At 46.1% G+C, this 22,573-nt stretch overlaps 1 protein-coding gene across 4 annotated transcripts in view; it reads left to right on the forward strand.

The window, feature by feature from the left end:
• Nucleotides 1–22,573, forward strand: part of SLC20A2 (solute carrier family 20 member 2) — a 70,637-nt gene that overhangs the window by 43,637 nt on the left and 4,427 nt on the right. For all 4 annotated transcript variants that reach the window (XM_074993872.1, XM_074993874.1, XM_074993871.1 and 1 more), the window contains exons 4-8: nucleotides 3–88; nucleotides 3,570–3,666; nucleotides 6,449–6,565; nucleotides 7,104–7,310; nucleotides 8,300–8,888. In XM_074993872.1, coding sequence (XP_074849973.1) covers nucleotides 3–88; nucleotides 3,570–3,666; nucleotides 6,449–6,565; nucleotides 7,104–7,310; nucleotides 8,300–8,888 — 1,096 coding nt within the window. The remainder of the gene's footprint in view (nucleotides 1–2; nucleotides 89–3,569; nucleotides 3,667–6,448; nucleotides 6,566–7,103; nucleotides 7,311–8,299; nucleotides 8,889–22,573) is intronic.

Here is a 22,573-nt window from a genome sequence, read left to right on the forward strand (position 1 = left end):
AGTTGCCTCTTGGTTTATTTCCCCACTGTTATCTGGGCTGATGTCTGGAGTGCTGTTCGTGCTGATTAGATTCTTAATTTTAAGCAAGGTAAGGGGCCAGCAGCTCTTGATGCCAGTGCATTGTGGTTGTAACTGCTGTACTATAGGCTGTGTGCCTTTTGGTTGGTTGTTTCCATGGAGTTAAGAGGGTGTTATGTAGATGGCCAGCATTTATTCTAATACGTAGTCAGTGACAACTGGGTTTCAGTGGCTGCAGCTGAAGGGCCAACACATTTGCCCGGCTGGTGGGTTGGGGAAAGATGGCTCCACCCTTCCAGAAGGGGGCGGAGCCTTGGGTAGAAGGGCTGGGGCTGGGGCTAGCCCCCACCCTCGCTCTTCAGTGCCATCGGGGGGTCTGGAGCTTGCTGTGTGGGCTTTGGCAGTAATTTAAAGGGCTCGGGACTGGCTGTGCCAGGAGCTGACTGCCCCACAGGGGGTAGTTGTTCCCTTTGCCCCAACCCCATTGGCAGGTCTGGGCAGCAGCATTGTTCAAGAGCCAGTGTGCTAAATAGCTCCGCATTATGGAGTTTATAGGCGCTCTCTGCATTTGTTTGCAACCAGCAGCGCTTGAAGTCAGACGCTCTTTTCTTATATTTTTTTTGTCCCCCTCACACCTTTGAATCTGCTGTGTCCCAGACATGGGATGCAGCGTGACAAGAGACCCAGAATGAGGGGAACAGAAGGAAAAAGAAGCTTCAGGAAACTTAAATAAAAGCAGCATTTATTCTTTTGGCATAAGTAACTCCTCATAACTTCCGTTTCTTCATTTTTGCTTTCTAATATAAGTGAGTGTCGACAGTAATAGTAAGGGGGTGCCACATCTGTGTAGAATATGGAGAACTTTGGGATTAAGCTGCACCACGTCCTGCCTTTCATATGGGACGTTTCAGTGAAATGAACTCCCTCTCTTTTTAAACCTGTGAAATGCATTACAAAAAGCATATGCAGAACAGCATCCAAGCCGAGCCCTATGTTTGCCCAGTCCAAAGTGAAGAAAGGTCACAATTTTGGCTGAACAAGCATCTTTGAAACTCAGCCCTCTTGTGTGAATGAACTACACAATTATGTGTTTCACAAATAATAACAGTTTTTAGATACCCCCTGGGCTTTAGCTCATGTGGTATAGCACAGGGCTTTAGCCCCTATGATCACAACTTGTACAACAGTGCGTGTGACACAGCAGTTCTTCAAATATGTGGCAGTGTGGATCCCGCTGTTCAGCGAGAGGTGCCTCATGTGAGGCCAGAGCGTTTTTGCCATGGATGTATGTGCTGCCTGCTTGTGCTCCCATGTCGAGGTATAAAGGGTGGGACGGTTTGTTTCCTTGCCTTTGACCAGGAGATAGAACCTGCTGAGTGTCCAACTCGCTAATTCTAAGCTTTAGCAAAATCTTCTTCAATATACAACCGTCACAATCTGTGTCGACTCATCCGGGCTGAGTGCTGTTGCTTAGGGCTTTCCCCACATTACATTTCTCCCCTTCTCCATACCAGATTACTTAGTCTAGTGGACTCAACCTTCAGCTTCAAACCCCCTCCATCTGATAGTCTGATTCCACAAAAAGCTGAACACCGCAGGTGTTTCTTCTGCCTAGGAGAGGTTTGTGCTCATGCTTCAGTGGTCATCCCCATGGAAAGACCTGCTGGCTTCACCTACAAGGCTCAGCTGCAGCCAGCTGTGTCTGGGTGCTGGCTAGTCCAATGCCAGTGCTATGAGCCAGCTGTATTCATGTGGTATGACCTGTTAGGGCTATTGGGGTCCCCAACATCCATGTATTGAGAAGCTGAATTGATGAGCAAAATGGCCTTGCAAACCACGATGAATGCTTCTGGTATGGCTGGGTCTGTGGCTGCTGGAGTAACAGTGCATGGGACACTGACTCCAGGTATTGGGCATCCCGAGGGAGGTGGAGGACCCACAGAGCTGCTGTTACTGAGCAGACACGCAGTGCTCTGCGCTCACTAAATTTTGTGATGCTGCATTGAGCGCGAGCAGACAAGAAGACACATAGTCTGAATGTGCCCAGAACTGCTCCATTTCCTTATAGGCACAATACCTTTCAGGCGGTGTCCTTTCTTTCCCTCCGCCCCTGTGCACCCACGAAAAGGCCAGGTGGCTGTTGAGACTGGCCCTCTGAACATCAACACGCTCTCGCAGGGCACATGCAGCCTCTTCTGCCCGTGACAGGAGTGTTCTACTCTGAGAGCAGCAAGGCTGCGGGCAAGCCTCTGACTGTGTTAAACAGTTTGACTGTGGCAGGACAGCCAGCTCAGGTGCCAGGTTCAGGACAGCCATACTGCTGCCACTGTTGAATGGATACAGCCGAAATGCCTCTCTCCTCCCACCAGACTAGCTACTGCTTGCCAGTCGCTGGTAATGGGATCTGTAAGGAGACACACTTGAAGAAGATAGCACGGTTACTTGGCCAACAGTAACTACGTATCTGAGGTACGTGGTCAGTGTAGAACCCATGGCACATCCTCTGCTGCCAAAGGAGCCATGAGGGAATGGAGTCGGGGTCCTGGGCAGCCTATGCTCCTTGCCTTCGCATGAGGTGGCCCAGGGGATATGGCCAGCCTCAACAGAGCCCGCTTTCCAAAAACACCTCACGTCTTGGGCACATGAGGCGCACGCAAAACTACAGCGAGATCCCCATGAGGACAACGTCTCGCAGAACTGTAGCTGTAGGGTACGTACTGTTCTTCGCAGAGAGCGGCATTACTTGTATGCACATACGAGTTTATATGAATTTCAAACTGTTGCACTTGTGTGTGCTATATTTACACGACTGTCGACATGCTACACCAGTTTACTACCATAGCCTATTTAGCACGCGCAGAAATTTTTTTGCAACTGTCAAAAAAAAATATAGCGTATGCGTGATTTTTATACCGAGAGGCTATATGTTTTCTGAAGTCACTGAATAGGTCCCTGAATAGGTAATACCTATAACCCTTCCAAGATCAGGGCCCCCTTGTGCAAGGCTTTGTACAAACACACAATGAGAGAAAGTCCTTGCCCCAAAGAACTTAGAGTGTTGATAGACAAGATAAATAAATGGGTGGAAAGGTAGATTAGCAACAGAGGGATGAAATGACTTGCCCAAGGCCATTCAGCAGATCAGCGGCAGAGCCAGGAACAGAACCTAGGCCTCCTGACTGCAGATCAGTGTCCCATCCACAACACAACGCAGCCTCCCATATGTTTAAATGTTTTGTCATCAAAGTGCTGTGCAGGCCTCCTTCCCCAAGCTACTATCCTACTTGTGACAGGAGGCACTGCTGCTGTGAGTTTAGGCTCTATGAATAGTCCTACAGGCCCAAACCTCTTCCTAAGCATCTACTCAGCATAAGTGGGCTGGAGATTAGGTAATACTGTGGCTGGAAGTAGGGGTGGGGGGAATCAGAAGATCCATCCACCTGGTGCTGAGGGAATGGGTGGGTGACTTTTTTTTCCTGCGCCATGCAAGTCTTGGTTCTTGTGTACACAACAAACACATGTGACTTTTCCTCTTTCTTGTTGTTATGCAGGAAGATCCTGTACCCAATGGTCTTCGTGCACTTCCAGCGTTCTATGCTGCTACAATAGCAATTAATGTGTTTTCCATCATGTACACAGGGGCTCCAGGTGAGTGCAATTTCTTGCATGAGAAGCGCAGAAGGAAAGCTTTGATCTGCCTTGCATTAGTATTAATTAATTTTTGTATTAGCTCATATGGCCTCATGTGCACTGTTGAATAACAAAAACTTAATACGTGTTTTATGTCTTATCTTAACAAATAATAGAGGCAAAGAGTTAATAGCTCTCTCTCCATTAGTATCCCAGAACCGTAGTGGTTGTCTTGAACCACTGAGTGTCTTGAACAATCTGCTCACTAGAGGGCTTTATCTTTTCACCTTTAGCTCCATTGCTCTCACCTTCAGTGGCGTCGGTGGCTTCCTAGCAGGTGCAAGACCAGCCTGCTTAGGTTCTTATGGGATATTTAGCCACAGCAGACACAATGCTGCAGTCCTCCCAGTGCTGCTTCGGTGTCAAGAGTGCTCAGGCATTTGCAAACTTAGTAGCCCAGAGCCTCGGCTGATGTAAACTGGCATTCCCAGTGGAGTTACGTGGCTGAGTACCTGGCCCCCAAGCATGTAAATTCATTTCTTTTATTTTACCCTCATTATAAGAAACTGCCCAATGCTGGGGTAGCGTAAGGCAGCTCTCCTGAGGGCGTGTCTGTATTTGAGACACTATTAGCTTAGCTCTGTTGCCATAGTAATCCCGGCATAAGCAGGTAGTGTGGAGACAGCTTACTCCAACAGCAGGAGTTTCCACTAGTGTCAGAACAGCACCTCCTTGACCAATGGTGGAAGCGTTCATCCAACAACATGGCCGTGTGTATAGGGGGTTAGGGCACCATGCCTTTTTTTGTTTGTTTTTTTTTTAGATGGGAGGTGTTTGTTTCCCTAGCCCTGGCTGATGTAGCTGTATTGACCAAACTTTAAACTTAGTCCAAGCCTAATACAGTACATGGATGGGACTAGAGGTTCTGAAGGGGATGATGATTGATGATGATGTAACTATTCCTGTCACTGAATTGGATTGGTGCACACGCTCTTTAAGGGTAACCCCAAATGTTCCTTTCTAGTTCTATTTGCAGAGTGTTGGCCAGGCATTCTGCAGTGGCTTAATAACCATCACGTCCTTCCTTTCTCGTAACACTTCCTAAAATATACAAGTGAAGGGAGAAGTCTGGTTTAGACACAGTAATATAAATGGTCAGCCTCTGAAGCCCTTTTCTGTAAGCTCTTACACAGGTATTTAACTTAAAGCCTGTGAGTATACCCTGCTTTTCAAGATGGACACAAAAGAATTTGCAAGATCAGGGCCCAAGTTCGTTCTTCCATTAGGGCCTCATCCTGCAACTCCTAAGTACGTAATCTAATTGAACGAGCTTGAGGTGTCCTGTTGACTCCAGTAAAGCTACTTACGTGAGTACATACGAGGTTTGAGATCTTGGGGACGAGTAATGCGTTTGGATAGTCTGTCAGGGAGATAGCGAGGTGAGGCTCAAGGGTTAGAGTCCAAAACAAAGATGTACCATAGTGGACAACGTGTCTCGGTGAGTGTTAAAACTGTCGTTCCAGCCAGGGGCCCGGGCCCTCAAGCAGGTTTCAGCAGGGCTGCCGAGCAGCACCAGTGTTTGACTCTGTGAGGCTCAGAGCAGAAGTCTGATGCCACACTGCATGGGACTGACAGCCAGGGCCCGGAGCCTCACCACCCATGGTCAACTCTGAAGCCTGGGCAGTGTAGCTTCTTGAGGCGTCTGCATGGCAGGGGGTCCTAGGTGATTGCTCTGCTTGCTACCCACTAGTGCCAGCCCTGACTTATGTGCAACCCCCACCCCCAGTTATTGTGGCACAGGTAGGCTGTGCCATTTGTACAGTATGTTGGGAGGGCTGGCCTCAGAAGGGAAAAGATGAAGAGATCCTGTGTTAAAATACTGATGTTTGCAGTAATCATGGGACTGGTTGAGCAGCAGTTTGATTGGAATTTTGCACTGTTTTCTGTGGGAGCAAGATCGGGGCATGTGCATATTGTTGCAGAAATCCTGAGGACCAGCTTCATGCCTGTTCATGCCATCTTAGGACTTCAGCTATCCCACTGAGCCCCCACATGAGCCAGGGTTACCTATGGATGTGGGCTTCAACCTAACCATCCCTCTCACATGAGTTACCATTAGCTATGAAGTGAGGGCATTCTGCATGCAGTGCAGATGAGCTGATTGTGTTACTTCCTTTCCTGACAGTAACAAGAAACCACTTCTCTGGTGGACACCAACTTTCTTGTGCATCTCAGGGTATATGTATGCCCAAATAGTGCACAAGAAAGTGCTCCTGAAACTTGCCCCACATCCCTGGCTGACAACAGCTGAGAATCTGTAACATTCAGGCCTACACATTTTTAAGAGGCTTTATTTTATATTGGTTGTCAGGGTAAATAAGGGAGATGCGCTGAATATTCTCAGGTGAAATTCCTGTTCCAGTGTATTTGTTTTCAGTAGTTTGTAAATGCACTTCCAACGTGTTAACTTTCTAACCACAGAGAAGTATTCGTTCTTGACCTCGGTGTATGTCATTCACCAAATAAGTGCATTTACATATTTGTCATAATTGGGGTCTTAATTAGCCAAACTGACCCTTTTCAAAAGCTTCTTTCCTTCCCTTTTACGGGGTTGCTGGATTAAAACAGAACTCCAGCCCTGCAGAAAGAACTTATTGGCTACCAAGATGTGGATTCAATTTTGTCACAGGTGCAGCAGAAGTAGGTGGTGTATTATCCTTAGTACTGAAGTTGTAATATATTAAGGAACTGACGTTTTTGCATATTAACCCTTAACTTTCTTCTACTTTTCTCTTCACAGTGTTAGGATTGGTACTTCCCATGTGGATAATAATCCTAATATCATTTGGTATAGCTGCAGTATTTGCTGTTCTAGTGTGGATTTTTGTGTGTCCATGGATGAAGAGAAAAATAGCAAGTAAGCATGTGGTAGCTGAAATGCTAGTGGTATAAAATCCCTTGTGAATGTTAATATTTACATTTTAAAATATCGGTGTTAAAAGAAAGAAGAGCGACTTGCACAATGACTATATTTAAACAATTTTTTTATTTTACTGTACAGTTAAACTAAGGTTTTTTGTTTTCTATTAAGTTTCTAACTTAACACCAAACTACCTTGCAATGTCTGCTGAATGGGGTTGCAGAGTCTAAAAAACATAACATTTCCAATTGCTTTAGTAAATTGAAGGACTTCAATAACTTCATCCCTTGAGCTCATAGATAGACACAAGGCATTATCATGGTTCTCAGGGAGGCTAATGAAGATAAATATGATAGTAATAAATTTCAATGAAAGAATATATGTCTTGATTAATTAACAAAATACAAACCAAACCACTCAAGTTGCTGTGTTCAGGTTCATATTTATAATGACCCTGGCATTGTGTTAGGAATACGAGCAATAGCAGAGACAAGTTTGAATGAACCTTAAGATTACAATGCTGGCATTTCCTTAGGCCGATTAAAGAAAGATGCCGCCTTGTCAAGGATATCGGATGAAAGCCTAGACAAAATTCAAGATGAGGAGACACCTGTTTTTAGAGAGCTTCCAGGAGCCAAAGCAACTGATGAGAGCACAATTCCCCTCACTGGCTCAATAACAGAAGCTGCTGGAGCGTCAGATAGCAGCATAGCAAATGGAAACCATCCCCGTGTGCCATATGGTAAGGAAACATGACCTGTCTCATCTCTCCATTGTGTCAGTGGCACTTGTTACATCCACCTATATTAAGTACAAGTTTCTTTGTAACTTAAAACTTCTCTCAGGCCTTTCCTCTCGCTATACCTCTGCTTGCATGCTTTCCTACAACAGTTCATGTTAATATTTTTTGCTTGTTCACATCAATGAAAATATTCTCTTTTTGAGGCATTTTCCAAAACTAGTTTTTAAAAATTGGAGCTTATGTTGTCCAGTGGTACTTGGGCTTTATTTACAGCTTAAGAAAGGTATTTGTCTATTCCTGTTCCAAATAATAATAATTTTCTATTCTTAGAACCACTTCTTACAAGGCAGAGATTACAAAAGTAGCTGAGCTATAAAATTTCAAATTGAGCATGGAATTTCTGAGCGTACTTTTCTAGCTAGTTCTGGAAAACATCAGGCTTGAATTTACAAATGTCTGACCACTTGAAGTCTATCCATTGGAAGACTCCTACCTCTGAGTGCGTACTTGCAAAAAGCATCTCTTCATTTAATAAAACTCTCAGTTACAGCCTTGCTTCTGCCAGCTGGTTTGTGTGGGTGAATCCCGGTGTTCACACACAGCCCCATTGAGTTTGATGGGGCTCTACACAGAGGCAAGGGCTTGCCAATTGCTCAATGCCACATGGACATGGTCATGGCCTGTGAGCAGGACGCATACTTAAATGCAGTTTATCACACTGAAGAGCTGTGCCTTTAGCCAGTCTGCTGGGAGCTTTCCCCATTGGTCCCTGAACCATAAAGCCAGCCATGCTCCCAATTATAGATACTCCCTGAAGGTCAACTGGGATTGTTTTGCAATTAATCAATGTGGTCTTGTACCTGAGGTAAACATCTGTGTCATATACTGCAGATGGCTGTCCCTGCAGCCATTTACCTCCTGTTTTGGTGTCTTGCTAAGCCTAGAGCTTTCATATGACAGAAATAAAACCTGACTATCTATCTTTACAGGAAGGGCTTTTTCTATGACACACACAACCATGAAATCGCCTGTTTCCAATGGCACTTTTAATTTTGATGGCCACGTGCGGAGCGATGGCCAGGTGTATCACACTGTGCATAAGGACTCAGGATTGTACAAAGACTTGCTGCACAAAATACATGTGGACAGAGCGAACAATGACAGGCCCTCGCAAGAAAACAATTACAAGATACTGCGTCGCAATAACAGCTACACTTGTTACACGGCTGCCATCTGTGGAATGCCGGTCCACTCCTCCTTCAAGGCAGTGGAGCCGTCAACCCCAGAAGACAGTGAAAAGTTGGTAGGAGACACCGTGTCCTATTCGAAAAAGAGAGTTCGCTATGACAGCTACTCCAGCTACTGCAATGCCGTAGCTGAGGCAGAGATCGAGGCAGAGGAAGGTGGAGTGGAAATGAAGCTGGCGTCGGACTTAACGGACCCTAACCAACTCCCAGAAGATCCTGCAGAAGAGGATAAGGAGGAGAAGGACACTTCTCAGGTCCACCTACTTTTTCATTTTCTCCAGATCCTAACAGCTTGCTTTGGGTCTTTTGCCCATGGCGGGAACGATGTCAGGTAAGTGTGTGAGAAATCACAAGCAGAATGTTTGTTTTTTAACTGAGCTAAGTGCTTGGAGAATGATTTGACACCCACGAGGGGTGTATATAAGCATAAATGCTTTGCTATCGAATGTTACTACTGTATGATACAGCCAATATCTCTAAAGACTTGGGGCTGCTCAGTTATTTTCTTTCCTCACAACAGTGACCTCTTTTCTGTTCTATGCTAAATAGTTCAGATTTTGGCAAATTGTAGCACACTAAGTCTCCTCGCAGGGACCAGGGTCCAGTTTCATGGTACATTCTGTATAAACAAGCAGCCAAAGACAGTTCCTGTTATCGGAAGCTATTTTTACCCAGAAGTCAGAGTCCCTCAGCAAATGAGAAGTTGACTATTTTTGTTAATGTACTTGGACTGAAGTAAATCTTTCATCATGGTGACCAATCACTCAAGTCATGTAAAATTTCTCTGTTCTCTTTTTAATAACCAAAACAGCATTACCAGCAAACCTCAGCAGCTCGCTGTCTGTGAGGGTGGGGAGACTTCCCAGGGTCCAAATGGGCCCCACCAGAGAGATGATGCATCGTGTACCTTTGAAAATACCCCACTTAGTAAGCAGGTTTAATAATGCTAGTCCTCATGCTAAACTGTTGGGCACCCTACCCTTACTTTCTCTCCACTGTGAAGATCAAACAATCCACCAGAAACTGCATAAAGTTTGTGATGGGGGAGGGGGATGAAGAATTGGCCTGAAAACCAGACTTTGAGCCTATTTCTCATAAATTTACTCCTGGCAAATAGCATTTTCTTCCCACTCACTTCAGTGAGCCCACTTGCAGAGTGGTGTTTCAGTGAGTGGGGTCTCCGAAGTCTGCACTTCTGAAGGAGAAAAAACATAGTTCACATTCGCTACTGTCTGATTTGCTGTGTGCGAGCACTTAGTCCTGCAATAGCAATTTCATTCTGACTAGATTTGTACTTTGCTCTGGGATCCACTGTATTGCCCCTGCCTTGTCCAGTTCAGAATATTTTTCAGATGTGCTTCTGGGAACTAAACAGGCGTGTAAGTGGTTTTAACCTGGTGCATATACTCCAGTATGTTCATTTGAGACTGGTTTGCTACTTTTGCAATGCTTCAGCATCTTGTCCTTCCGTGTCCCATAGGGCTGGTCCCTAGACATGGACACACACTCCCCCACAGCCCATGCTGAAGTCAGTAAGGCTGTAGCCAGTGCAAGGGTCTTCCAACCACATAAGACTGCAGAGCTGGGATCAGTGTGTGCACATTTTTGTCATATACTTTATTTCAAGGTCTCTTTCTAAATTGTACTGATAAAACTCTAAGGACAAAACAGACCTCCCTTAATTTTGTGAAAGGTATTTAGCTATTGCTAGTTAGCTTATTTTTCTTTGATTCGCTAGTGTGTATTTGTACTGTCGTGGTGCTTGCGGACCTCGGCAAAGGCTTTGGGGTTCCTTCATGCTAGGTACTGTGAATACACCACAAAAAGATGGTTTGGAACCTGGACTAGGGCTCTGCTTCGGCAGTGGACTGCTGTGGTCATACTCCTTTTGGCCCCTCTGTGGAGCCCCCTTGACATCGCTGAAGTGCAGTACACATGCAGGAGCGTGTTCACATGCAGCCAGCTGCAGGATCGGGACCTGAGTGCATGAATAGATCCCAGGTGTTTGGGAAAAGAATGGGCAGCCGTCTCTACCTCTCACCGACTCGTCTTCTGGTTTCTCCTTCTCCATCTTGAAAGAGAGGCCCCTGCAATGGCAGTAATGAGGCTTTCGGAGGCGGCGTACTCGTATCGTGAGAGCTTTCAACCAAAGGGTAGAATGAGGCGATGGGGAGGGGACGTTCTAGGGAGGGGAGAAGGAATAAGGCACCAGAGTGGGAGCTGGGTAGTGTCGGAGTAGAAACCCTTTGGCATGAAAGGGCGGGGATGTGCAGAAGACAGAGCCGTGTGGGCAGGGAATTGGGTACTCGTGTGGAACGCGACGTGGCAGGGCAGAGATGCTGGGCTGTGCACGCAGGCTCCTGGCGGGACACTTCTGATCTGGAAGCCTTTTCTCGCTTTGCCGCCCTTGCTTGCAGGAAGTGCCCGTGGGCAGGACCTGTGCTGTTGGGTGGTTCTTTGCTGGGAGGCTTAGGACCCAGCTCCTTCCCCTCTGCACTTGGATTTCTGGTGACGGCTGCTTTATTGTGTTGGAGTAAACGTCTGAGGCTGAGCTGCTCACTCAGCCCAGCTATGAGGGATGTTAGAGGTTAATTGGTTAACGGGTTAACCGGGAGGAGCTGGAGCGCCCTTGCCCACAGCATGCTTGGGCCACCGGCCTGCTCCAACTTGGCTGGAGCATCCTTGCCTGCAGTGAAACCAGGGGGGGGGGGCTGTTCTAGCCTGCTGGAGTGCCCCCCGGCCCACGGTAGCACTGTGAGCAGGGACAGTCCAGCTGGGCTGCCGGCCGGAAAGCTCCAGCGTCCTCCCCAGCTGCCCCCCCTTTAATTGGTTAACCGTTTAAACGGTAAGTTCACCAACCAATTAACTGGGATTTTACATCCCTACTGTTTATGCCACCTGCCGTCAGCCACCTGCCACCTTGTCTCGCTCACCAGCAGGAGCTGGTCCAGCAAAAATATCCCCTCCCCAGCCTTGTGTGTCTGATGCCCTGGGACCAACCATACTCCATCTCTGCGCACGTTCCCCCCAAGGGAAAGCATGCTCATTTCTGCCTGGTACTAAGCAGTTCCAGGGGGCCAGAGTCCGAGAGCTTGTGGGGCAATCTCTGGACCCCGGGGTCTTGCTGCAGAGTGATGCGTTCACTGCCCTAGAGAACCGTTGTCTCACAAGTTGGCTGTGGTGGGCTGCGCGTCCCTGTGGGAGTCTGACAGGGGATTTCCATGTGGCTGCTTCCCGGCTCCATGCTGTTTGCTTGAATGGCCGCTTCCCTGAGATGAGAACTCTCCCAGTTCTCACTTAGGCCCCGTTCTCGGAGGCAGCCGGCTTTCTATTTTTAGTAGACTGCACAAGCCAGAGCTTCCATAAAGGCTGCTGTTAAGCCCTGCAGCACTGCTTGCCAAGGCTCCAGCCGCCTCAGCCCCCTCAGTTCCTGTGGATGAAGCAGACCCACGTCTCTGAACTTTGGCAGATGTAATCCAGATTCCCAGATAAGACGCAGCCCCCTGAGTATTGAGTGGTGGGACCACATCCTCTCAGGCTTGCAAGTTGGTCCCGTCAAGGTCAGGAATTTCCACTTTCCAGCAAGGTTGGGGACTCTCATCTTTCAAGATGTCCTGTAAAGCAATCCAGAGATGGGGAGAAAACGTCGTCTGAGAGACTGTCACCCCGGTGTTGTTCGACTTGGTTTTGAGGTTGAAGCCGCCATCCCCTGTAAGCCGAGCAGTTGTGCAGTCGCTCAGGGGAGATTCAGGCCGCCCACACGTAGGTTTGTGTCTTGGTCGGTGGTGCGCAGTCGCCCGTTCCTCGGTGCATGTTGATTTGGCATGCAGCTGGTAAAGGTTGCGGGGAGCATTGGTTGTAGCTGGTGCAGCATTTCTAAAATTTGCCCATTCCCACCACCGACGCCCTGGGCCCGACTCGCGTTCACGTTCGCACTTCTGCAGCCTCTCTTCTTCTGTCTTCAGTGTCTCCATTTGTTGCTTTTCAGTTCGTTGCTGCTGCAAAGCTTCTCTTTTACTCTCTCCCTTGTTTGAATCCTCTCGTTAACTTCCCTTTCCATCTGCAGTAACTTGTGTCTCTTCAGTCACATCTTCAAGGCTCTGCACAGTTCATCTCCTCCTGCTCCCTTTCCAGGGTTCTCACTCCTGTCTTATCTGTCTACCCTAAGATGCCCACTTCGAGCCCTTGCCCCTCATTTGCCAGGTCTCTTCTACCAGGCCCCTTACTATGGACTCCTGTGGCGTTAGAGAGGATAAAGCAGGGGTGGGGAATCCTTAGCCCATGGTCCAGATTTGCCTGGGTCTTGAACCCCAGGCTTGGGGCTTCCCTCCCAAGCATCCGGCCCACGGTGGGATGAAGGGTGGGGATGCCCTGAGCATCATGGGCTGGATCCGGCCCATGGGCTCTGCTGGCGGGGGCAGGAAGTAGCTCTGCTGCCGCCACTCCTTTTCCCCTTACCCCTGCTGGGGCAATGGCAGCGTAGTGCTTCCTGGGTGCTTGTTCCCACCCAGTGCTCTGATTGGCTGGAATTCCAGCCAATCAGCAGTGGAGGGTGGCATCCGGGAGCCAGGAGAAGAGCCTCTCTAAGTTTTCTCCCCACTGCTGTTCCATTAGCCAGAGGAGGGGCAGCCGCTGCAGCGGCAGTGGTGTGCAGTGGTAAATGCCCCCATCACCCAGCTCACTCCTCTCCCCTCCTCCTGCCAAGCGCAGCCCTCCCTGCTGCTGCACCCGCCTCCTGCCCAGACCCCCCACCTTTTCCCTGCTCCTGGACCCCTTACTGCCCAGATACCTCATCTCCAGCCTGCTCCTGAACCCCCGCCCCCACTGCTACGCCCAGCCTGTTTATGCACCTTACTTCCTTCCCAGAGCTGCCAACCCTCGCTCACTCCCACCCTTCGCCTGTTCCTGAATGCTCCCTCCCATGCAGGCTTCAAACACCCACCCTCGCTCACTCCTGCACCCCCTCTTCTGCCCAGACTGCACACCTGCTCCACAGCAGTTCCCTCCCACAAACTGATCCCTGACTCCAGCAGGGGAGGGAGCTGTCTCAGTCAGGAGCCACATCAGTGAGGGTGTTTGGTGGGAGGGGTTGCTCCTCACTTTCAGGTGGCTCCTGACTGACTTTTGTGTGGGTCTGTGCCCCCTCCTCCCCGACCCACAAAGGGGAAAAAGCTGTAAGTTATCAGCTGCCTGAAGTTTGATATTTGACCTATTTTATATTTTATTTAAGCGTATTATAGTGATGTACAGTCTGGTTGGGAAAGTACATTTAGACAGAACAGCTGATGTCCAGCATCGATTGTATTATAAATTCCCTGCAGGTCAGTCTTCTCCCATATTTTGTATACTGTTGATTGGGCTTGTGGGGCATGGCAAATAATACCACGGAAATGTTCCCCGTATTCCATCATGCTGACAAAATCATGATGCAGGCCTTGAAGAGGTTAACTTGGTTTATGGTCCATGTTCGAATGGACTTGCTGACCATAGCTGAGCCAGGAAATCTGGCCTTTGCATCGTGAAAGACTGTCTGTTTCCACGTGCTAATATCACACCGCCACAAATTTCTCCCATTTTTGCCTCAGGATTTGATATTTGCAAGCACCACGGGCTCCTCTTTGGGCTCACGTTGAGAGAGAGTAGCAGTAGTGACTGCCCGTTAAGTGATTCAGAGAGCAATGGTAATACCTTATTTGGGTGGCTGTTTCGTTCACGCCATTTCCATGCTGTAAGCCTAAAAATGCTGTGGCAATGAAATTGAGTCTGTTCCAGCACCTAGGGCTAACTGAGCCAGCCCAGGAGCCATGTGACAAGGTGGCGTGCGTGTGCTAAATGAAAGCAAAAGAATTTTAAATCCCAGCTAAATGCGGTAGAACAGAAGCTCTGAAAAAATGTTGTTGTTAAACTAAATTGTGCAGCATGCAAAGGTTTCGCTGTCTCAGCACTCAGGCACAAGGAAAGCACACGGGACCGCTCAGAGGTCAACACAAGAATGAAAAGGGCAGTATGGAAAAAAAGACGTGGCCCAAGAGTGTGACTGCCTGCAGAGTTGCCAGTGTTTGACATGATTTACGGGGCTCGTTCTCCAAAAAAGTTCAAAGGGCTGGATGGAGCCCTACTGGCCACCAGAGAGGGCTGTGGTGTGTCTTCCAGAGAGCTATGGATTGTAATGGTCAGGAGCACAATACTGTTCCCTTTGTGGTATTGTAAACATATCCAATCGTCAATGATGGGAGCACTTGCGGAGACACGGAATGGATGGATGCTCCCCAAGAACTTCAGTCCTCTCTCTTCACAAAAAATGGTTCCCCTGCTGGCATCTGACTTCTGGTGGGGACCCACTGACCTAATAACCCACTGGCTTGTTGGGCACCTTTCTAATCCTCTGGCATCATCAGAGATGTGGTACACAGTTCACCAAGGGCTTGATTCAACACTCACTTAAATGAATAGAAAGACTTTCTCTGAATTCAATGGGCTGTGGTCCCCAGCCATATAATGGATTCTTCATCTCTGGGTGTGGGGAGGCCTTTAAAGAGATGGTTCTGTTCCACCACAAATTACTGGACTTGCTGCAGGAATTCCTGAATAAAAGCTGTGGCCTGTGTTCTGCACAGAGTCAGATTGCAGGGTCTGCATGTATGTTGAGGAGGGAAGGGGGTGCCTCTTATTTGCTCATTACTTCAGATTAGATGGAACATTTTTCTAGAAGAGAAGTGCTTTAGTTCAGAGAAGTCATATGGCCTGGGTGTTAGACATGAGGGCAGACAAGGTGACCAGATGGTCCCCTTCAGACGTATGTTTATGCGATAGTCTTTCTTCTTATCTCATCCACTAGGACCAGGATTGTGGAAGGGGACAGATTCCTTGCTCTGCGATGGGTTTCCTGAGTCAGCTGTAGCAACTCAGCCCTCCTATGCCGCAGCTGCCCATCTATCCAGTGCGGACAATAGTCTCTTCTATTCATGACTCATTGGGATATCATCTCCTTTGTCTCTGCAGCTGCAGGAAGAAATTAGGCTGTCCTACTTCCAGTGCGCTGGTGTGAGAGAGGGGAACTGTGGGGTACATCTGTCCCTAGGGAAACGAAGTCACTTATCATCCTCTCCTCAACGTGATGTCAGACACTGTGGCCAGATTCTGGCACAACAGTTCAGTTCCCCTCTTCTCTGCCCCTGCTTAGCAGCGTTGTGTTCAGCCAGAGTCCTTTAGGACTAAGCACCAACAAACAACTTTTGCCTTGTCTATATTTTGTGTGATATTAGCAGGTAGCCCTTGTGACAGGGAGAAGTCACAGCCCTTTCGTTGTGAACTGGGCTTATTCAAGTCAGTCACCATTTGCCCGTGAAAGTTTTGTGTTATTAAAATTGTATTTCAATACAAAAAAGCATCTTGGTTGCTACAACTTATGGAGACTTTTCTGTCTTCTGACCAATTGGTAACAGGGCTTTTAAGCATCTGTGGCGATTTGCTTGTGGATCCCTATGGGACAGCAATTAATTTATTCTAAGTGTACCTGCTCGTCTTTTCAGTTACTTTTTTCCATCTTATGTAACAATGTCAAAAGTAGGGACTGGTCAGTTTTCACTACATCCTTAGGCCAGATTTTTCCTGGCTGTACCCCCAGCCTGTTTCAGTACCATGACGTTGCAGGTACAAGTAAGTGCATTTAGGCATCTATTTACTGTTTGGACTTGCAAATCTGGTACTCAGATATATCAATCATGTAATTTGCCCCTACAAACTGTGGGTACAGCAATGAAGTCTTGATTGAATCACCTATAATTTTTAAGCCAAGTGACTCTTCCTTGGAGGCAGAATCAATTTTTGCAGTTATGCACTGCAGGGCTTCCAGTCATTTATATTACACTCCTGTGGCCCTTCTCCCTCTTAGCTCATCTCAAGCATTCACAAGAACTCCTTAACAGATCCTGCCTATTCCAAGCATGGCAGCATATGGGAATTTTTGAATATTTTTGTTAATTTGAATTACCCTGTATAAAGCTAAAATGAATTTTATCGGCTATCAGTGTAGTTCTTTTAATTCCTCAGATTTGTGTATCAATTTTTTCAGTGTGTTTGCTCATTTAGTGCTGGTAGAGCCTTTCTCCAAATCACCAAGACTCTTTTATCCAATTTAAAGTCAAATAATAAAACACCTTTTCATATAAAAACTACGTAGCATGCAAGTGGCATCTCCTTTTTTGTCATGCTTTCTTAAAAGTAACTTCCGTCCTAATCACTGTCCCAGCCCCGTTCTTGGGATTACTTTGTTTGGGATAGAAGCATTCATACTGATCGGTAAACAAAGCCCATTTCTGACAAGTCCCAGAGGGGCAGCCATTAGTATTTGCAGAAACATCAGAATCCTGTGGCACCTTTTAAAGATTTAACAGATTTATTTGAGCATAAGCTTTTGTGGGGTAAAAGCCACTTTGTCAGATGCATCAGCTTATGCCCAAATATATGTTAGTTTTTCAGATGCCACAGGACTCCTCATCATTTATGACAGCTTCCCACGTCATGTTAGCGCTTGATTTCTCATGAAATAATAGAGCGGGAGTAAGGGCCTCATTTTAGATGAAAGAAAAGAAGGTACAGGTTGAACTCCTCTAATCTGTCATTCTCTGGTCTGGCAACATCCACGGTCCATCATGATTTTGATTAGCCAGATGTCTATGTATCATGGGTGTGGCCAAGTTTCCTACAGTTCCATTGAGTTTGTTTATAGTCACCAGTCCTGGCTGTCAGTGTTCTGTGCTGTTATTTAGCTCCAATTTACTGCTCACTGTTTTCTAAAACCCAGTGAGTGGTGGGAGTGTTAGTAATGCTGCTAGGTTGATCTTATATGGTTTGGCAAATTCTCTAATTTGGCACCAGTCAATTCTCAGGTGTGCTGGGTTAGACAGGTTCAATCTGTAGTGAAAATAATATAGTTTACAGACTAGCAGGCACGTGTAGGGCAGACAGACTATGTGAAAAAAATTAAGGGAAAGGTGAATTTGGGACTCTGAGTAGTAGTGTGTGTTTGTGGTGGGCTGGGCACGTGGGGAGAATGGAAAGAGACTATCAAAAATCATGAGATAGAGGAGATCAAGAAAGGATGTGGAAGACTGAGGATAGGGCTGAACGTTTTTAATTGAGTTTTTCTAAAAGAAAAGGCCTAGAACATGGGTGTCCAACCTTTTGGCTTGCCTGGGCAGCATTGAGTGAAGAGGAATTGTCTTGGGCCGCATATAAAATATATAATATAGTTAATGTATATAAATCACATGATAATGTTAAAAGTTTACGATCTTGTGGGGCCGCATTACTAGCTATCCAGGGCTGCATGCGGCCCGCGGGCCGTGGGTTGGACATGCCTGGCCTAGAACGTCAAGACCTCTGAACCCATGCCAAGGGTCAGATGGAATGGCAGAGAATTGTGGGCACTTCCTTCTGTCCCCATGTAAATGAGAAAAGGAATTCAGAAGCGATGTGAAGTATAAGGGTCTCATTTTGCTTTACCAGTTTCTAGAGCTGGCTGAGGACTTTGGACTCCCATTGACTTAAGCAGGATCAGGCATTAATACTAAACTTCAATGAAAGGTTGGGACTTCAGTTTTGAAACGATGGAAGTGATTAACTCCTAGTCATGCTGGCTTGCCTTGTACCATTTAAGACCTTAGAGCTATCCCTTACTCCAGCTGTGTGTTCTGGTACTGTGCCAGGAGTAAATATAATCAGTCCTGGACCTCAGACAAGTGTAACTGTCAATCCCGGGAGTCTGTGTTCTTGGAATCCTCCTCTTTGTCATCAGTTTGTAAAGAGAGAATATGCTTGTTAGATTTTAAATCTATTGAATTCATTTGACTTTTTAAATTCTTTCTTCTGTTTTTATAATTAGCTAGCTGTGACTAGAATCTGATCATTACAATGCATTTTCACTTTTATGCTTTCTTGTATCGGGCTAAGGGCAGTACTGATTAGCAAGTCATATTGCAACGTATTTATCAAGGAAAGTCCTGGACAATCTGTGAAGTATATTTGCCTGGGGTAAGGAGGTCACAAGCGGTGCTCTCTTTAGAGGTTTAGGTGTTGTGTCGGAATGCCAAGGCTCAGAGAACTTCAGCTTCTCTAAATGTGCATGTGGGGCCAGATTTCCAAAAGCTTTCATTTTACCTTTACATATGGCAGTGAAACACGTCACCTGATTTCTCAAAAGCCCTGAGCTCCCCTTTCCCTCTGTTGACAATAACGGGTTCTGCTGGATTCTGAGCTCTCCTGAAAATCTGCCATAGTCTGCGAAAGTGGCTGCATGTAGCTATAATCCATAGACTGGTAGAAAAGTAGGGCTGGAAGGGACTTGAACAAGTCAAATTGAGCCTGCTGCAGTGAGGGAGGACCAGCTCGCCTTTGACCATCCCTGACAGGTGTTTGTCCAGCCTGTGCTGAAAGCCTCTAATGACGGGGGTTCCACAGCCTCCCTTGGCAGCCTAGTCCAATGCTTAATTAGCCTCCTCGTTAGAAAGTTTTGCCTAATATCTAATGTAAATCTCCCTTGCTGCAGATTAAACCCATTACTGCTTGTTCTGTTGTAGGTGAATGTGATGGACCGTTGATCACAGTCCTCTTTATAACATAATGAAGGCGGTTATTGGCTGCCCTCTGCATTTGTTCTCAAGACTGAACATGCACAATTGTTTAATCTTTCCCCATAGGTCAGGTTTTCTAAACATTTTCTCATGTTTGCTGTTCTCCTCTGGACTTTCTCTCTTCTTTACATCATTCGTAAGAGGAGGCACCCAGAAGTGGACACAGGACTCCAGCCAAGTTCCACACAAAGTGGGACAGTTGCCTCCCACACTCGCCCCAGAATGTTAGCCTTTTTATTCAACTGTATCACATCGTTAACTCATGTTCAGTCTGTGATCCAGTATAATCTCCAGATCCTTTTAGGAGTTCTACCATCTAGCCACTTATTTCCCATTTTGTAATTGTGCATTTCATTTTCCTTCCTCGGTGAAGTGTTCTGCACTTGACTGAAGTTCGTCTTGTAGAATTCAGATCAGTTCTCCACTCTGTCAGTTTGAATTCTAATTTTGCCTTCCAAAATATGTGTAACCCACCCCAGCTTGGTGTTATCTGCAAACTTCAAAGCATATTCTCCATTCTATTGACCAAGTCATTAATACAAATACTGAATAGTACTGGACCCAGGACTCATCCTGTGGAATTCCATTAGATACACCATCCCCGTTTGACAGCAAACTCTCGCTAACCAATTTCTGAGTATTGTCTTTCAACCAGTGGTAGATGCACCTTAAAGTAATTTCATCTAGACCACACATTCAAAGTTTGTTTACAGGAACGTCATGTTGACTGAGTCGAAGCCTTTACTACAATCAGGGTTAATCATGAATACTGCTTCCTCCTCTTGAACAGGCCACTAACTCTGTAAATGAAGGAAATTAGGTTTGTTTGGCATGATTTATTATTGGTGACTTCATTCTGCCTGTGCCTTATAGTCCTGTTATACGCTAGGTGCTGACAGATTGAATGTTTTAATACGTTTATTCTAGTGCCTTTCTGGATGCCAAAGTTAGGCTGTATGGTCTATAATTCCTCAGATCCTCTTTGTTCCCCTTTGAAAGTGAGCGGCTGTGTTTCCCTTTCTCTAGTCCTGCGAGTTCTCATGAGTCCTCCATGAGTTCTCTAAGATAATTGCTAATTGCTTCAGCTAGCTCCTTAAGACCAAGTACCTGAGGATGAATATAATCAGGTCCTGCTGACTTGAGTACATCCAATTTATCAAATGTTCCTTAGAACTGTCTTTCCCATATTTTGGCATGCATTTTCACATAATTACTCAATGCAATTAACATTAATATCTGCATTTTTGGTGAACACCGAAGCAAAATTAGCCTTAAATACCCCAGGTTTCTTGAGGTCTTCAGTGATTGGCTTCCCCACTAAGTAAAGGACTTCACTTTCCCTTGTCTTTCTCTGTTTCCTAACGTATTCGTAGGATCTTCTATTATGGCCTTTTATGTCATTTATATTGACCTTTGCCCTTTTGATTTTCTTTTTACATGCTCCTGCTGTTCTTTGGTGCTCCTCCGTAGCAGTTCATCCACACTGCCACTTTTGGAAGGATTCTGGTTTGCTTTTCTGGTTGCTAAAGAGCCTCTTTGTGTCCTCCCTATCTTTCCTTCCTACCTTGGGATAATTTAATGTTGTGACTTTAATACTGTCGCCTTGAAAAACTGCCAGCACTCCTGAACTCATTTTTCACTTACATTTTCTTCCTGTTGGCTCTTACATACGCCAGTTCTGTTTTTTAAAGTTGACTTTTCTGAAATCCATTGTCCTTATTCGGCTGCTCTCGCTCTTTCCTTTCCTCAGAGTCATGGTACTGTGACTCGTCAACGTAAGCCATAAAAATGTAAAATATGTTCCTTCTACATGTATTTGGTAAAGAAATATTTTAAATTATTTTTGTCCATTCCCTTAGGCCTGAGTCACACATGGATTTTTTTTTCCTTTTGAGAAAATAAGAAATGTCAACAGAACAAAGCAGATGTTAAATTTGAGCCAGCCAGAATAGCAGACGTAATCTCTGAACAAGGATCTCTGATGTATTGCTAGAAACTGCAGGTTTTCCTGAATGCTGTCGCCATATTTTTTTCATAATTCTGACTCTAAAGTCACAGCAAGGACTCCCTAAAGACACAGAGTAAGGGCACCGAACTGAGAATATAGATGAATTTGGAGCCATGGTGTCCAACATGCTGATCACTAGCCACATTTGGCTTGAACAATAAATATCTTGTCAGAATAACGTGGCTGCCATTTCAGAACTGATTGGACGCCACAGTCAGTTCAGTCTCTTTACGTCATTCTGACTTGATCAGCTGCAGGGCAGCACAGGCAGCATTAAGGCATAAGGAGACGTTGCGTGTGTTGGTGCCGCTTATCCTTTCCGAGCACAAGCCGGGGGGATGGTTTGCAGAGATGGTTCTTCTGCGTAGAGCTGGGTTCACAGTGTCACCTCCGATCAGCCTGACTGCTGTAAAGGCTGTACCTGGCCACAAAAGGTTGCTATTGGAGACTGAACTGAACATGGTGCGGAGGCATACCAGGTGTGTCCCAGTGTTGTTATTCCTGAGCATTCAACAATGAGATTTTAAAACCAATAACTTTGCAGTGGGGTTGTTTTTCTGGTAGAGTTTGAGCCCTGGGGGTTGTACTTGTTACCCATTTTTCATTTTTTCTGTGTGACCAGGAGGGTTAGAAGCTTACTACTTTTAAAAAGGAAAGCTGAGATTCTCTCAATCACATGACTTCAGCTCTGGAGTTGTGAGGAGAAAACACCAAATATTGTTAGACTTCCCACAGCAGTAAGGGGGGAGCTGCTAAGAGTCCCTACACCAACTCTGCAATGCTAAGTGTGGCCCCCTCGGAGCGATTCCAGACAGCAGTAACAGATGTTTCTCTTTATCACTTCTAGTTGTATGTCTACACTGCAGCCCTGCCTAGGCAAATAGCAGGGGTTGTGGTTGTGGTAGAAGACTCAGCCAGCGGTTACTGGGTTTGAGGCAGGAATCATTGGTGAAATTCTGTGACCTGTAGTATGTTGGAGATCAGCCTGGAAAAATCAGATGGGTCCTTCTGGCCTGTGAATCTGTTCTCTCCCTCGCTCTCCTTTTGTGAAATGGATTTAATGGAAAATTTGATTTTAACAAAATTAGGGAAATTGGTACCTGCGTTGCAGCAGTTGCCTCAGGATCAGACATCCATAAGGTCATCAACTATCCAGCATTTCTGGAAAATAATTTGAAGAATAAGAACTAATGTCAATTTCTGCTGTAGTGATCAACAGTGAAATGTAGGCAAGAAGGGGCTTCGATATTTGGGTCAGATCCTATTTGTCACATGCTGCAAGCTTCCTCATTCTACACAGTTTTAATCTCTTCCATATAGTGGGATTAAAATAACTCCATGCCCGTTTTTATAGAAAAACAAGTATGTGCAAGA

This window comes from Carettochelys insculpta, chromosome 4, assembly GCF_033958435.1.
Source record: "Carettochelys insculpta isolate YL-2023 chromosome 4, ASM3395843v1, whole genome shotgun sequence".
NCBI classification, from domain to species: Eukaryota; Metazoa; Chordata; order Testudines; family Carettochelyidae; genus Carettochelys; species Carettochelys insculpta.